This window comes from Sorex fumeus, unplaced genomic scaffold (assembly GCF_029834395.1).
Source record: "Sorex fumeus unplaced genomic scaffold, SorFum_2.1 ptg000002l, whole genome shotgun sequence".
In the NCBI taxonomy this organism is placed as follows: Eukaryota; Metazoa; Chordata; class Mammalia; order Eulipotyphla; family Soricidae; genus Sorex; species Sorex fumeus.
The window spans coordinates 53,353,881-53,367,453 of record NW_026606059.1 but is presented as its reverse complement, the minus strand read 5'-3'; the positions used below and the strand labels follow the sequence as shown (position 1 = coordinate 53,367,453).

Here is a 13,573-nt window from a genome sequence, read left to right as displayed (position 1 = left end):
TGTGTACAGCAGATTCTAAGAAAAGAGTAGGGGGCAGTGTACTTGGGAAAGGCTGCAGGAACCAGGTTAACCAAGCAGGTGGCCATGGAAGAAGTTTAGACAAGGCTGTGATATGATCATATTGGCTTTCAAGAATAAGATGAGGGGCACAGCGGGTAGGACGTTTACCTTGCATGCGGCCAACCCAGGTTCAACTCCCAGCATCCCATGTGGTCCTCTGAGCACCGCCAAGAGTAATACCTGAGTGTATGAACCAGGAGTGACCCTTGTGCATCGCCGGGTGTGACCCAAAGAGAAAAAAAATAATAAGATGAGCATTTCTGAGCCACACAAAACCGTATAAGATACACTCATATGAACTGTTCATTATTTCCTTCTTGTACTTAGCAGCAACCGTTACTAGAAGTCACCTGCTTGTTGTATTCTGGAACTGGTTGTGATCAGTACTTGGTAAGCATGATTTGCTCAAGGGAAGGCTGCCTCAAACCCTCAATCTGTTAGTGAGAGAGAGCGAGAGAGAACAGCACCCACAAAGCACAATAAAGCAGAGTGCAATAAAACAAGGTGTGCCTGAATCTATTATTCAACAGTAATGAGAATAAAGTATTGGTATATTCTTCATTGTTATGTGTAGGAACCTTGAAAACACTAGCCTAAGAAAAAGAAACCACATGCAAAGGACCATAGTATGGAAACTTCTTTTATGTGAGCTATTTATAACACTCCAGATAAAACATAAATTGAGTGGAGTGGAGAGAGAATTAGACGCATCCACCTAATGGATACAGGTCTTTTTGAGATGATAAAAATTCTCCATGTTAAGGAAATGACTGTAAAGTACTATTGGGGTACCAACCAGCTCTGGATTATTCACTTTTACTTGGTAACTTTCGTGTTGTGTGAACTTTGCCTCCATTATTGAGCAGTGGGTTGACTACATGCAGCTTTACTTAAGGGTTACTCCCGAGTCTCTTCTCAGGTGTCACTCCCAGTGATATGTAGGGCATAACAAGCAGTATCAAAACCAGCTAAACATCATGTTCGTGCCTTACTCCCTCTTATTATCTTCTCTGTCCCCTCCATTTTTAAAACATTGCTTTGACCCTCTCCTGTTCTTGACTCAATCAAGACCTTTAAAATGAGTTGACTCGAAAGGAATTCAAAAACTCAGGCACCAAGCAGGACCCCTGTGGAACCTGTGTAGTAGAACCCTGCTGAGTCCCCAGAATCCAACATACGGAACCAAATGCTGTCACCTGTGTGTTTAAGTTGTGGAACCAGATTTCCTGGGTGTGTATTTGCGTTCACCATTGCAATATCTGCAAAACATTAAGAATCTCTCAGCTTGTCAATGAATTGGAATAAATAAGACTGACAGCCCCAGAGTTGTTAGTGCCCAAAAGTGATGAGTTCAATTTCTAGGACTGCACAATGAACGACCACAAACTGAGTAGCTTAGTACAACAGAATATAGTTCCTTAGCTAAAGCAATTCTTGGGAAAAAGAAAATGGGAGGAATCAACCTCCCAAACTTCAAACTGTACTACAAAGCAGTAATAATTAAAACAGCATGGTACTGGAACAAAGGCAGAACTGCAGACCAATGGAACAGTGTTGAATACACTGACATCTCCCCTCAATCATATGCTCATCTAATCTTTGATAAAGGTGCAAGTAATGTGAAGTGGAGTAAGGAAAGCCTCTTTAATAAATTGTGTTGGCATCACTGGACGGCTACATGCAAAAAAATAGGCTCAGAACTCTGCCTAACACCATGTACAAAAGTAAGATCAAAATGGATTAAAGACCTCAACATCAGACCAGAAACCATAAGGTACATTGAAGATAAAGTTGGCAAAACCCTCCACGACATTGAAGCTAATGGTATCTTCAAAGATGCCACGCCACTGGCCGAGCAAGTGAAAACAGAGATAGATAAATGGGACTATCTTAAACTAAGAAGCTTCTGCACCTCCAAAGAAACAGTGACCAAAATACAAAGACAGTCTACAGAATGGGAAAGGATATTCACCGAATACACATCTGACAAGGGGTTGATATCCAGGATATACAAAATACTGGTTAAACTCCACAAGAAGAAAATATCCAACCCCATCCAAAAATGGGGCAATGAAATGAACAAAAACTTTCTCAAAGAAGAAATCCGAATGGCAAAAAAGCACATGAGAAAATGCTCTACATCATTAATCATCAGGGAGATGCAGATCAAAACCACAATGAGATACCATCTCACACCTCAGAGACTGGCCCACATTCAAAAGAACAAAAGCAACCGATGCTGGCGTGGATGTGGCGAGAAAGGGACACTCCTTCACTGTTGGTGGGAATGTCCACTGGTTCAGCCCTTCTGGAAAACAGTATGGACGATTCTCAAAAAATTAGAAATTGAGCTCCCATTTGACCCAGCAATACCACTCCTGGGAATATATCCCAGAGAGGCAAAAATGTATAGTCGAAGTGACATCTGCACTTGTTTGTTCATTGCAGCACTCTTTACAATAGCCAGAAACTGGAAGAAACCTGAATGCCCAAGAACAGATGACTGGTTAAAGAAACTTTGGTACATCTACACAATGGAGTACTATGTAGCTGTTAGAAAAGATGAAGTCATGAAATTTACATACAAGTGGTACAATATGGAAAGTATCATGCTAAGCGAAATGAGTCAGAAAGAGAGGGATAGACATAGAAAGATTGCATTCACCTGGGGGATATAAAGTAACAAAGTATGAGATTAATACCCAAGAATAGCTGAGATCAGCACCAGGAGGATTACTCCATAACTTAGAGGCCAGCCGGGTATCCTAGAGGAAAGGGCAGTTCAGATAGAGAAGGGAGCACCAAATAAAGGATGTTTGGAGGATCCTCCCAGGAGGGGAGATGCATGTCGAAAGTAGACTATGGACTGAACATGTTTGCCACTCAATGCCTCTTTTGCAGACCACAACACCCAAAAGGAGAGAGAGAACACAGGGCATTGCCCTGCCACAGAGACAGGGGGGATGGGGGGATGGGGGTGGGAGGGATATTATCCATGGTGGTGGAAAATGGGCACTGGTGGAGGGATGGGTATCTGATCATTGTATAATTGAAACCAAAGCACAAAAAATTGTAAATCTACAACTGTAAAATAAAATAAAATAAAGGGATAAAAAAATAAAAATAAAAATAAAAATAAAAGAATATAGTTCCTTGGGTTTCTAGAAACCCAAAATATAAAATCAAGATATTGAGAGAGTTGTGCTTTCTGAAGAAGCTCAGGAAGCAGGAACTTCTTCCTTGACTTTCCAGATTCTGGAGGAGATATATATATATATATATATATATATATATATATATATATTTGTGAAACACCATTTTAGTCTTTTTTTTCTGTCTTCCTGTGCCCTTAACTTCCTCCCTCAAACCTACTGTTCTCTTATAAGCACATTTGTCACTAGGTTATTGTCTTCAAATACAAAAGGATGATCTCATGTCAAGATCCCTGCCTCAATTACAGCCACCAAGACCGATTTTCTGAATAAGATCATAATCTTAGGTCCTAGGAACTCTGACATGAATATATCTTTTAAGGAATTCTAATATGAATACATCTTTTAACATGAATACATCATTCAAACCCCTATAGACTATAAAGTAAAATGAATTTATGAGTTTTTTTTTCACTTAACTAATGTCAGAACATTTATTATCATTCTCATTAGCATTGTTGCCTATATAATTCCCAAGATTATAGCTTAATATGTTTTTAGGATAGCGGGACAGCCTCCTATGGAAATCTTAAATTCACTTGGGCTCCTTCTAGGTCCCAAATATTTTACATCCTCCTGCTGTCCTCCATTCTCTGGAGCCCAGTTTTTAATTGGAGTCTTATTGGGCTTTGTGTTCATCTTCTTCATTACTGCCAACAATACAGTCTCCCTTTCCTGGGTTCCATTCATTGTTTTTATATTAGGCCTGGGATTCAGAGCCAGTTTTGTTTGTTCCTTGGGTCCCTTGTCATATGCTGCCCCAGTTCCCCTATAGAGCTGAATTTCTGCAGCCCCCCTTTCTACTATTTGAGCTTTTGCTTCTCCCACTTTGCAGTTCTGGGACCAGTACATCTTCAATCCTCAGTTAGGGATCTTGAAAACAATTGAAGGCCCAGGATTAGGAAGAATGCTCAATGAGCTGGAGAGTACGTTGCATTCAAGGATCCTGGCTTTGACCCCTGACACCAGTCTCCCAGCTCTGTTCTGCAGAAACTTCTGAACAATTGAGCACTAATCCAAAAGTAACCCCTGAGTACTGGTGGTTGTGGCCCCCAAAATCAAAACAAAAAGGAATCAAAGACCCAGGATGTACCCTCAAGTTAACAAAACAAGAATTTCTTGGGAGTAAAATGCTGACCTCGGTATTTTAATTTTTTTCCCAGATTATTCCAAAGGGCATTAAAAATAAGTAGTACTTTGGGGCTAGAGTGATAGCACAGCGGGTAGGGCATTTGCAAGCTGGTTTAGGATTATATCATACACCTACTAAAAAACTGGTTTCTTAGGTACATGTATCTTAGCCAAGTACCTCTGAAACTCTGACTTTTTGTGTTTATAATGGAAATACACTGATACCAAAGAACTGATATGCCTAAATCCTGGGTATTAACATCTATTAAGTGTTAGATCTAACCATAGAATCATCAAAGCCTTTTTCCTTCCTTTCCTCCTGAGACTTACAGAGTTTAAATCCATTCTAGACACCAAAACTATACCTTTCAGTCATGATTCCTGGTCTCTGAAAAAGAGATTAATTGTGCAACTTAGATTAGGAACAATTTTAGAAATCTGCTGCTGGATGACTGCAGTAGGCTGGTGCACACAGTGGGGATGATTTGTCTATGACTTCCAGCCACTTGTTGGTAATTCAAATAAGTTAACATGAGATATAGTACCATGATCTGGTCCTGCGACAGGGAAAAAAAATTAGTCATTAGGGAGGTTCCAATGAGCATGTTGGCAAAATTCTCCATTTTCCTGCCCAGAGACTTTGGTTCCAAGTTAAGCTTTCTCTGTCAAAACTCTGAAATGGTAAGTAGACCACTCACAGAAGCAGCACCCACAAGGCTGAGTAGCAAAGACTTTACTCTCCAAATGAGTCAGGATGTCTCTCTGTAGTTTGCCCTCCCCATTAGTTCCCCTTGGAATTTTTCTGCCAAACAAAACCTCAAATCAAAATCTCTATCCTCTGTACTTTTTGTCCTTCTCATGGCAGTTTACAAATAATTCAACTACAGTCCCTCTTGCTGGAAACAGAAAAATAGCAGAGACATCTTTACTATAATCTCCATTTCTTTTCCCTAGTGCTGAGAGAGAGGTATGACAATTAGGAACCTTCAGTGTCTGCCATGCATCAGACACCATGTAGAACCTTTTGTACATGCTCAATGTCCAGCACACTGAATATAATTCACCAAAAGATTATTGAAATAAATTTATTATATGTAGAACCCAGCCAAATTGCAGATATCATGTTAGCTAATTCCCAGGAGACATGATGCTATCCAAGTTATGAGAAAAATGTGTAATTGTATATGGAAGTTCCCATCAGTACCTTAAATCTTCAATTACTAAAGGAATCCAAGAGTTCATACTATTAGATGTCAACATTGGGTTCTGGCATGATTCTGATGTATCACCAAGGTCGGAAACCATTCATATAGTTCCAACTCTCACTCTAAAGTGTATTCCTGCTTTGAATCCTCATTAATCTGATGGAAGAGGATCCTTTAGCAGGTGGTTCTAGTGATGCCATGTAGTGTTTCTCTCCTACCATTGGAAATCTCATATTGTTGTTAGTTTGTTGGGATTATGAGCATTTTCCGACCAACAACCTGATGCTTGCTTCACTCTCACCTCACCATAGCTGATCCAAATAAGGCTGATTCCCCTGCCACCTGCCACTCTTCCCAATATTTGAAGACTGCTGCATTTCCTTGCACATTGCTATTGTCCAGGTGAACGGCTTCCGAGAATCATCAAAAGACATGGCTATGTTTACCTTTGCTAACTGTACCGATAAAGTGCACCTACTTCCTTAAAGTGTAAACGACCTGTGTTTTGACTTTTCAGAACAGCTGTTAACCACTCCCAGGGTGGAGTCCGCCCTCATTCAGCCCCATCCTCGAGTTGTCACTGGAAGGTTCCAGGTATTTTCTTTAAAGATCCCAGAGAAATCTATTTCCAGGCATTTTTATTTCTCTGAGCAGTTTTTGGCTGCTTCTTAGAAGGAACCACAAAAGAGAGAAGCCTCTCTGAGAGAAGCCCTGAGGATCTCATTGCATTATAAGGGTTATGCAAGAAATATAGGCTTGAGGCTGGAGCGATAGCACAGCAGGTAGGGCATTTTCCTTGTACGTGCCAACACGGGTTCGATTCCCAGCATCCTATATGGCCCCCCGAGCACAGCCAAGAGTAAATCCTGAGTGCATGAGCCAGGAATAAGCCCTATGCATTGCCAGGTGTGACCCAAAAAGCATATATATATATATATATATATATATATATATATATATATATATATACACACACACACACACACATATATATGCTAGGTCATTGATAAATTCTATCTTTATCCTTTTCTCCCACAATCCTTCTCAAAATAACACATATTACCCCACCATTACCCCCCAAAATCAGTACCTTCTATTCAGTCCCCCCCTCTTATTTTCTTTATAGCACAGTGCCTGATTTCTCTTCTTAGTCATGTCCAGCAGGTAGGGTGTTAGACTTGCATGCAGAGACCCAGCAGATCCAGGTTCAATTCCTCCACCTCTCTCAGAAAGCCTGGCAAGCTACTGAGAGTATCTCTCTCACCAGCGGGTAGAGCCTGACAAGCTACCTGGACATATTCAATATGCCAAACACAGTAAAAACAAGTCTCACAATGGAGACATTACTGGACTCACTCGAGCAAATCTATGAACAATGAAAGGACAGTGCTACAGTGCTACAGTCATGCATTTACTCTCTCCCTCCCCAACTAGGATGAAAGGTCTGGGAGGGAAAGGGCTTATTTCCAGTGGGAAAAAGGTGCCAGAGCAGTGACTGTACTTTCTAACCAGTGGAAGGAAGAAGAATGATTGTGAGATTTCTTGTATTTCAGAGACTGTTTCCTCTCTTTTAGATGAGATCATCAAGTGTTCATGGTCTTACATCACACACTAAGGGGCTGCTCCCACCAGCAGGAAAAGTAAGTGGTGGCCCCTGGAGGGCCTACTTGCCTCCCAATTCTCCGTTATTGTTTTGCTGCCTGAACATTCCATTATTGGACATTCCTTTCAGTAAAGGCATTGCGTTTCCATTAAAACAAGAATGCATCCCTTTGTTTGGATGGGAGAGGAAAGATAATTGAGGAGGCGATAGCTTGCTTTGTCTTCATCTCAATTATTTTCCTTTCATCCCCAAGTCCTGCTAATTTTTACAACACTTCAGATGCACTTGTCTGGATTACTGTCCCTGCCAAATATGTTTTAAATGGAGAGAGAAAGATGGCCTTCATGCTCACCCACCTCGCTTTCCAGCCAAGCTCAGGGCTGGAGGTATTTTCCATCTGGCTTTCTGTTCTCTGCCAGCACACAAGAGGGGAACCTCACAGTGGAAGTGTTTCCTGCTTCAGTCAAAGCCAAAAGAAATCTGAACTCCAAAGATGAGACTCAAGGCAAGGCTTTGACCCAGACAGGTTTGGCAGGATTATCACTGTCTGGAAGCAGAGGCGGGGTATCCTAAGTGCCTCTCCAAGAGACAAGAAGACATTTTTTTGTGAGATCACTGCGATACCACCTCTCTGTGGAGTCCCCATGCCATCCCACTGCTTCCTACATTTCAGTGTAGATTGTAGCACTATAGCACTGTCCTCCCATTGTTCATCAATTTGTTCGAGCAGGCCCAGTAACGTCTCCATTGTGAGACTTGTTGTTACTGTGTTTGGCATATCGAATACATAATGGGTAGCTTGCCAGGCTTTGCCATGCGGGCAAGATACTCTCAGTAGCTTGCCGGGCTCTCTGAGAGTGATGGAGGAATCGAACCTCGGTGGAGGAATCGAAGCAAATGCCTTACCTGCTGTGCTATTGCTCCAGTGCAGACTATTCCTCAAAAATCATTCACTGGAGAAGAACAAAATAGAAGGAAAAGGAGAATGGGACTTGGAAATTGGGTAAAATGGGTTGACTCTGGTGAAGGCTAGAAAGTAGAATTTAGGTGGTGAACATAAAGTAGTATATAGATATTGCTTCTCGCCCTTTTGGCTAAGATCAAGTGTAGTATCTATTCTTATTAATTTAATAACTGATATATTCTCTATCTGAGGAGAACATATGAAATGTATTTTTTGGATTAGGAAATAGGAATTTAGGAAATTAGGAATAGGGACTTGCTCCATCTATTCCACTCATCAACCTGGAATTACAGTACTTCCATAAATGGTGCACCAAGAAAAAGAAAAGCAGTACATAGATATCCAAGACTATACACTTGAAATATATATAATGTGAAAAACAATACTCAATTAAAAAGTAAAGACTTAAAATTTTTAATCCACTCACTTATTTTAAATGGAGTGGCTCAGCTTCTACTCTGAACTGGAAGGTTACATGATCCTTGTTCTCTAAGACATCAACAGTCAAGTGAAAGAATGGAACAAAATATCAAGCAGAATGCATACCTAGTCATCTATACCCAGGGTACTAAGTACTCAGAGGAAAAATACTAGAATCTTTTAATGAGGTCTTGGAAAGTCTTTGAATCCTTATGAAAGGGGGAGGAAAACTAAAACTTACAGAACACAGGTATGCACTCTGAGCACCAAAGAGAAGGAGAACTAAGGCACATTAATTCCCACCCTATAATACAGGGTGCACAAAATTAGAATAGGGAATCCAGGGAAGTAAGAAATAAGGTACAACTGGACAGAGGGAAAATTTGACTTGCCTCCCACCCCAAAACAAAAGGATTCAGATGATAAAAATCTAGATACGTGTACTGAGGACAGCATTTTACTTCTTACTTTCTGAAAATAACAACTCTGAAGAAATATAACAGTAAGATGAATTCAGAGAAATGATCGTAGCTATCGTTTGAAGGCAAAATTCTAAGAAAGAAAGTTTGATAAATGAAAATATATGTGTAGAGAATAGATAAGAAGCTCTGGTTTTTAAAAAAGTTTATGACTTATCATCAGGGAAATGCAAATCAAACCTACAATGAGATATACACCATCATACCAGTGAATATGCCACAAAACTAAAAGAGTAGAAATAGGGTTAGAGCAATAGTACAGTGGGTAGGGTGCTTGCCTTGCACATGTCCAACCCAGATATGATCCCCAGCATCCCATATAGTCCCCAAAGCACCACTGGAGTAATCCCTGAGTGCAGAAGCAGGAGAATGATGAGCTTTTCCAGTGTGGTTTTTTAAAAAAGCCAGAAACAAGCAATGGTGGGGATGTATGTGGAGTTATGGAGGAAAAGGAATTCATCTTCTGTCAATAGGAATGTTGACTGCTTCAGTCTCTCTGGTAAACAACACAGAGGTTTTAAATTAAGAATGGAGTCAGATTTAACTAGTTGGGCATCTTCCTCAGGAACACACAAATATTCAATTGTAAAAATATTTGCACTCCTACATTCACTGCAGCATCATTCATATTAGCCAATATCTGGAAACAACCCAAGTGCCCAAGAACAGATGAGTGGATAAAGAAAACTCTGGTATATAAACAAAAACGTATTCAATTCAACAATAAGAAAAGGTAAAATCCTGATGTTCTCTGCTACATCCATGGAACTGGGTAGTATCACACTGAGAGAAGTGATTAAAAGGAGAAGGGAAAATACCAAATGAAATTTCTCTCTTCCTCTTCCTCTCTCTCTCTCTCTCTCTCTCTCTCTCTCTCTCTCTCTCTCTCATAAAGTACAGGGCCAGAAAGGTACTACAGGGTTTTCAATGTTTAACTCGCTTGTGGTTTGCACTAAATATGCCCCTCTGAGCATCATGAGGACAGAGTCAGGAATAAGTCTTGAGCACAGCTGGACATGGCCAATAAAATAAATGAAAAGTATAAAAGAAACATAGTATTAGAATAAAAAAATTTACCATTAACAATAGAATTTGAGAGTTGTCTACAGAATTGAGTTTGCAATGGAGCAATGTAGGATAAGGGAAGTGAGAGGTTATCTAGATACATTGGTGAAGGAATTCTGACACTCTAATGATGCATGTAGTATAGCAGTGTTGTATGACTGAAAATCATTTACTAAATAAAAAATAAAAATATGCAAAATATGGTGGATGGAGCGTAAAAAACTGTTGCTGTGAAGTTCACCAAAATGAAGATGCCACCTAAAATGAGACAGGAGCAATCAGTTCATGTGGCAGGTTTTGTTAAAGATTTCTGGGTCAGATGGGTCTGGATAATTATGTTGACAGTATCTCATATACTAGCATGGCCCTTGACTGTCATTGTCCTCCCATTGTTCATCAATTTGCTCCAGTGGGCCCAGTAACATCTCTATTGTGACAATTGTTACTGTGTTTGGCGTATCAAATACGTCACGAGGAGCATGCCAGGCTTTGCCATGCGGGCGAGATACTCTTGGTAGCTTGCCGTGCTCTCCGAGAGGGGCAGAGGAATCAAACTCAGGTTGGCCATTTTGGCCACTTCCAAGGCAAATGCCCTATAGCTGTGCTATCGCTCCAGCCCATAATAGAAGCAAATATTTCTCACAATTACTTCATTTAGATAATTAAGGTATAATACCCACGTTGTAAGAATTGAGCTACATGTTCCAAATGTCAGGGGTAGTGTACATGTAGTTCAACTGGTAGAACACATACCTTTGAATGTATGAGATCCTGGGTTCAATTCTCAGCTCTACTGACATTGCTAAATACAATCTTACTACTTGAGTACTACAGCCAAAACTATTAATCCAAATTCCCACCCACTACAAGCACACAAAAAAGAGTTCAGTGAAAAATCAAGCATAGAGATGGTCTTCAGTAGTCAAAAGATTTCACTTTGTCCTGATTATTCAGGAGAAGATCAAGAAGCTGCAGTCGCTGCTCATATGCATCAACAATTAGGACCTACCTAGTTTTGTAGGCACTCAGAATATCCTCCTCAACAGATGTGCACAATTTAAATGTAAACTCATTGTCTCTATAATGAAAAAGGTCAACAAGAACCCAAGCACCCATTAACATGTAAGAGGCCTTCTACAAGTCTGAACATTGGGAGGAATCTAAAGAAGAGTTGCATGCATTTCTTGATCTCAAGAAGGCTTCCATGTGCGTGGGGAAACCAAGAAGAAACCGTGAAACTAGTGAAGAACAATGCCTCTTTTTATCTCTTATCTTAATAGACTTCTTTATAGCTTTTGTCTCTGGTGACCGTGCCCTCCTTCCTGAAACTCCCTTGAATTTCCAATGAACCTCTCATTATGCAGATGGATTTCTTTTTTATTCTTTCTCCCATTCTCTTTTCAGTGTATTCTTACTGTCCATGAATCCCTTTCCATAATTCCAAATCCGTGATTCCATCTACCCACACTTCTGCGATCATTGCTTAGGGCTAAACTGCTTCCTCATCCTCCAGGCCTCCTCGCAGGCCAAATATTACATCTACAAGACTGAGTCCATTGCTCTTCCTTCAAACAATACCCAAGTTCATGGTATTTCTTCTATCTAGCATCCTGACCCCTCTGAGCTATGGATAGACAGCACCTTGATTTAGAGCATGCATGCTAAAATGGGGCTCTCTAATTCAGTTCCCAGTTTATCTTTCAACTTGCTCTGTGACTTGAAAGTTACTAAACACTTCAGGGCCTCCATTTTCTCAACTTTAAAATAGGTCCCCTATTCCAGAGTTTATGAGATGAGTTTATTTGCACATAAGATATATCAAATACAGTTTAACTTATTGGAAATTATAGAAAGTTTCTGTAACTTTAATTATCCTCTTAGGTTCTTCTTACTTGCCCAAACCTCTACAAGTGATTTACCCTCAACTCTGGCAAAGTGATCTCGTAAAGACTCTTATTGCTCGACTGCAGTTGCAGCTATTTATGTTTAGGGTTTCATTGCCTATAGTAGATGGCCTCAAAACAGCTTTCCCTCACTCAGCGCTACTCAGCGAAGGTCCTCCCTTAACAGCAGGTAAGGGGGCGGCCAGGAGCAGAGCCCCCAAGCACAGGGTTCCGCGCTGCTGGCGAGAGCACCCAGTGACAGCGTGAGAAGTTCCCAGAAAGCACTCATCCTATGGTTAAGTTGGTGATTTGCTTCCTTCCCACCCTCTCTTTACTAGCCTTTGACACATTTGCACCTTGCGTGAATACAAGCGTGTGGTTCTCAGCTCAGGAGGCGTAGGAAAATCTGCTCTGACTGCACAGTTTGTTCAAAGAATTTTTGTTGAAGCATGATTCTACAATAGAAGACTCTTACAGAAAGCAAGTTGAAGTAGATGTACAACAATGTATGCTTGAAATCTTGGATACCGCAGGAGCAGAACAATTTACAGCAATGAGGAATTTGTACATGAAAAATGGACAAGGCTTTGCATTAGTGTATTCCATCACAGCACAGTCTACATGTAATGATTTACAAGATCAGAGAGAACAGATTCTTCGAGTTAAAGACACTGATGACGTTCCAGTGATTCTGGTTGGTAACAAGTGTGACTTGGAAGATGGAAGAATTGTAGGAAAGGAACAAGGTCAAAATCGAGCAAGACAATGGAACAACTGTGCATTCTTAGAGTCCTCTGCAAAATCAAAAATAAATGTTAATGAGATCTTTTATGACCTAGTGTGGCAAGTTAACAGAAAAACTCCAGTGCATAGTAAGGCTGGCAAAAAGTCCTCCTGTCAGCTGCTTTAATACACGAAATGCATTGTAGCTCTGAGCCAGGTCTGAAGAACTGTTGCCCAATTCAACAGTGCCAGCATTCCAACTTTATTAAACCTACCAACATCTTAAATGGACTTTCCTGTTGTGGTACCCTTTAAGAGGCAGATTCACATCAGTTTGCACATTCCAATCACTTTACAGTATCACAAGAGAGATTTTTACTTATATAATAGTCCTAGAGTATACAACTGGTCAAACCAGAGGCTACAATCCAGTATTAGTGCTAAGAGACATTTTTCATCCAACAATGTTTTATGTCTGAAAATGGTGTACTGTATACTTTAACATGCCCCATACTTTGTATTGGAGAGTACAATAATGTAAATCCTAAAAGCACCACTATTTTAGCATAATTAAAGAAAGTCCAAAGATTTCCTATATAGACTACTCCAGATAATTTTGCTTCTTTGATACTTGTAGTTTATTGTAAATTTTTAAGAAATTAAAGTCATTATCATTATATTATACAAATAAGTGCTTTGATTAACACAGCTATATTTCTTTTAATTTTTTAAAAACCTGTGGAGACAGTGATCTTGTCTTTAAAATATGATAGTCTTTTCAGTATAATGTCTTAGATTAAAGACTTTGCCTTTAATATCTGTTGGGAA

General features: G+C 40.1%; 1 protein-coding gene and 1 pseudogene across 1 annotated transcript in view; both read left to right on the top strand.

The window, feature by feature from the left end:
• Positions 1–13,059, top strand: part of LOC130040161 (ras-related protein Rap-1b-like) — a 55,896-nt gene extending 42,837 nt beyond the window's left edge. Inside the window, 6 exon segments of the mRNA XM_056132203.1 lie at positions 4,108–4,198; positions 6,126–6,202; positions 11,653–11,728; positions 12,021–12,212; positions 12,375–12,453; positions 12,455–13,059. Coding sequence (XP_055988178.1) covers positions 4,108–4,198; positions 6,126–6,202; positions 11,653–11,728; positions 12,021–12,212; positions 12,375–12,453; positions 12,455–12,932 — 993 coding nt within the window. The 3' untranslated portion in view covers positions 12,933–13,059.
• On the top strand, positions 8,286–8,493 carry LOC130023442 (uncharacterized; annotated as a pseudogene).
• Positions 13,060–13,573: the final 514 nt, after the last annotated feature.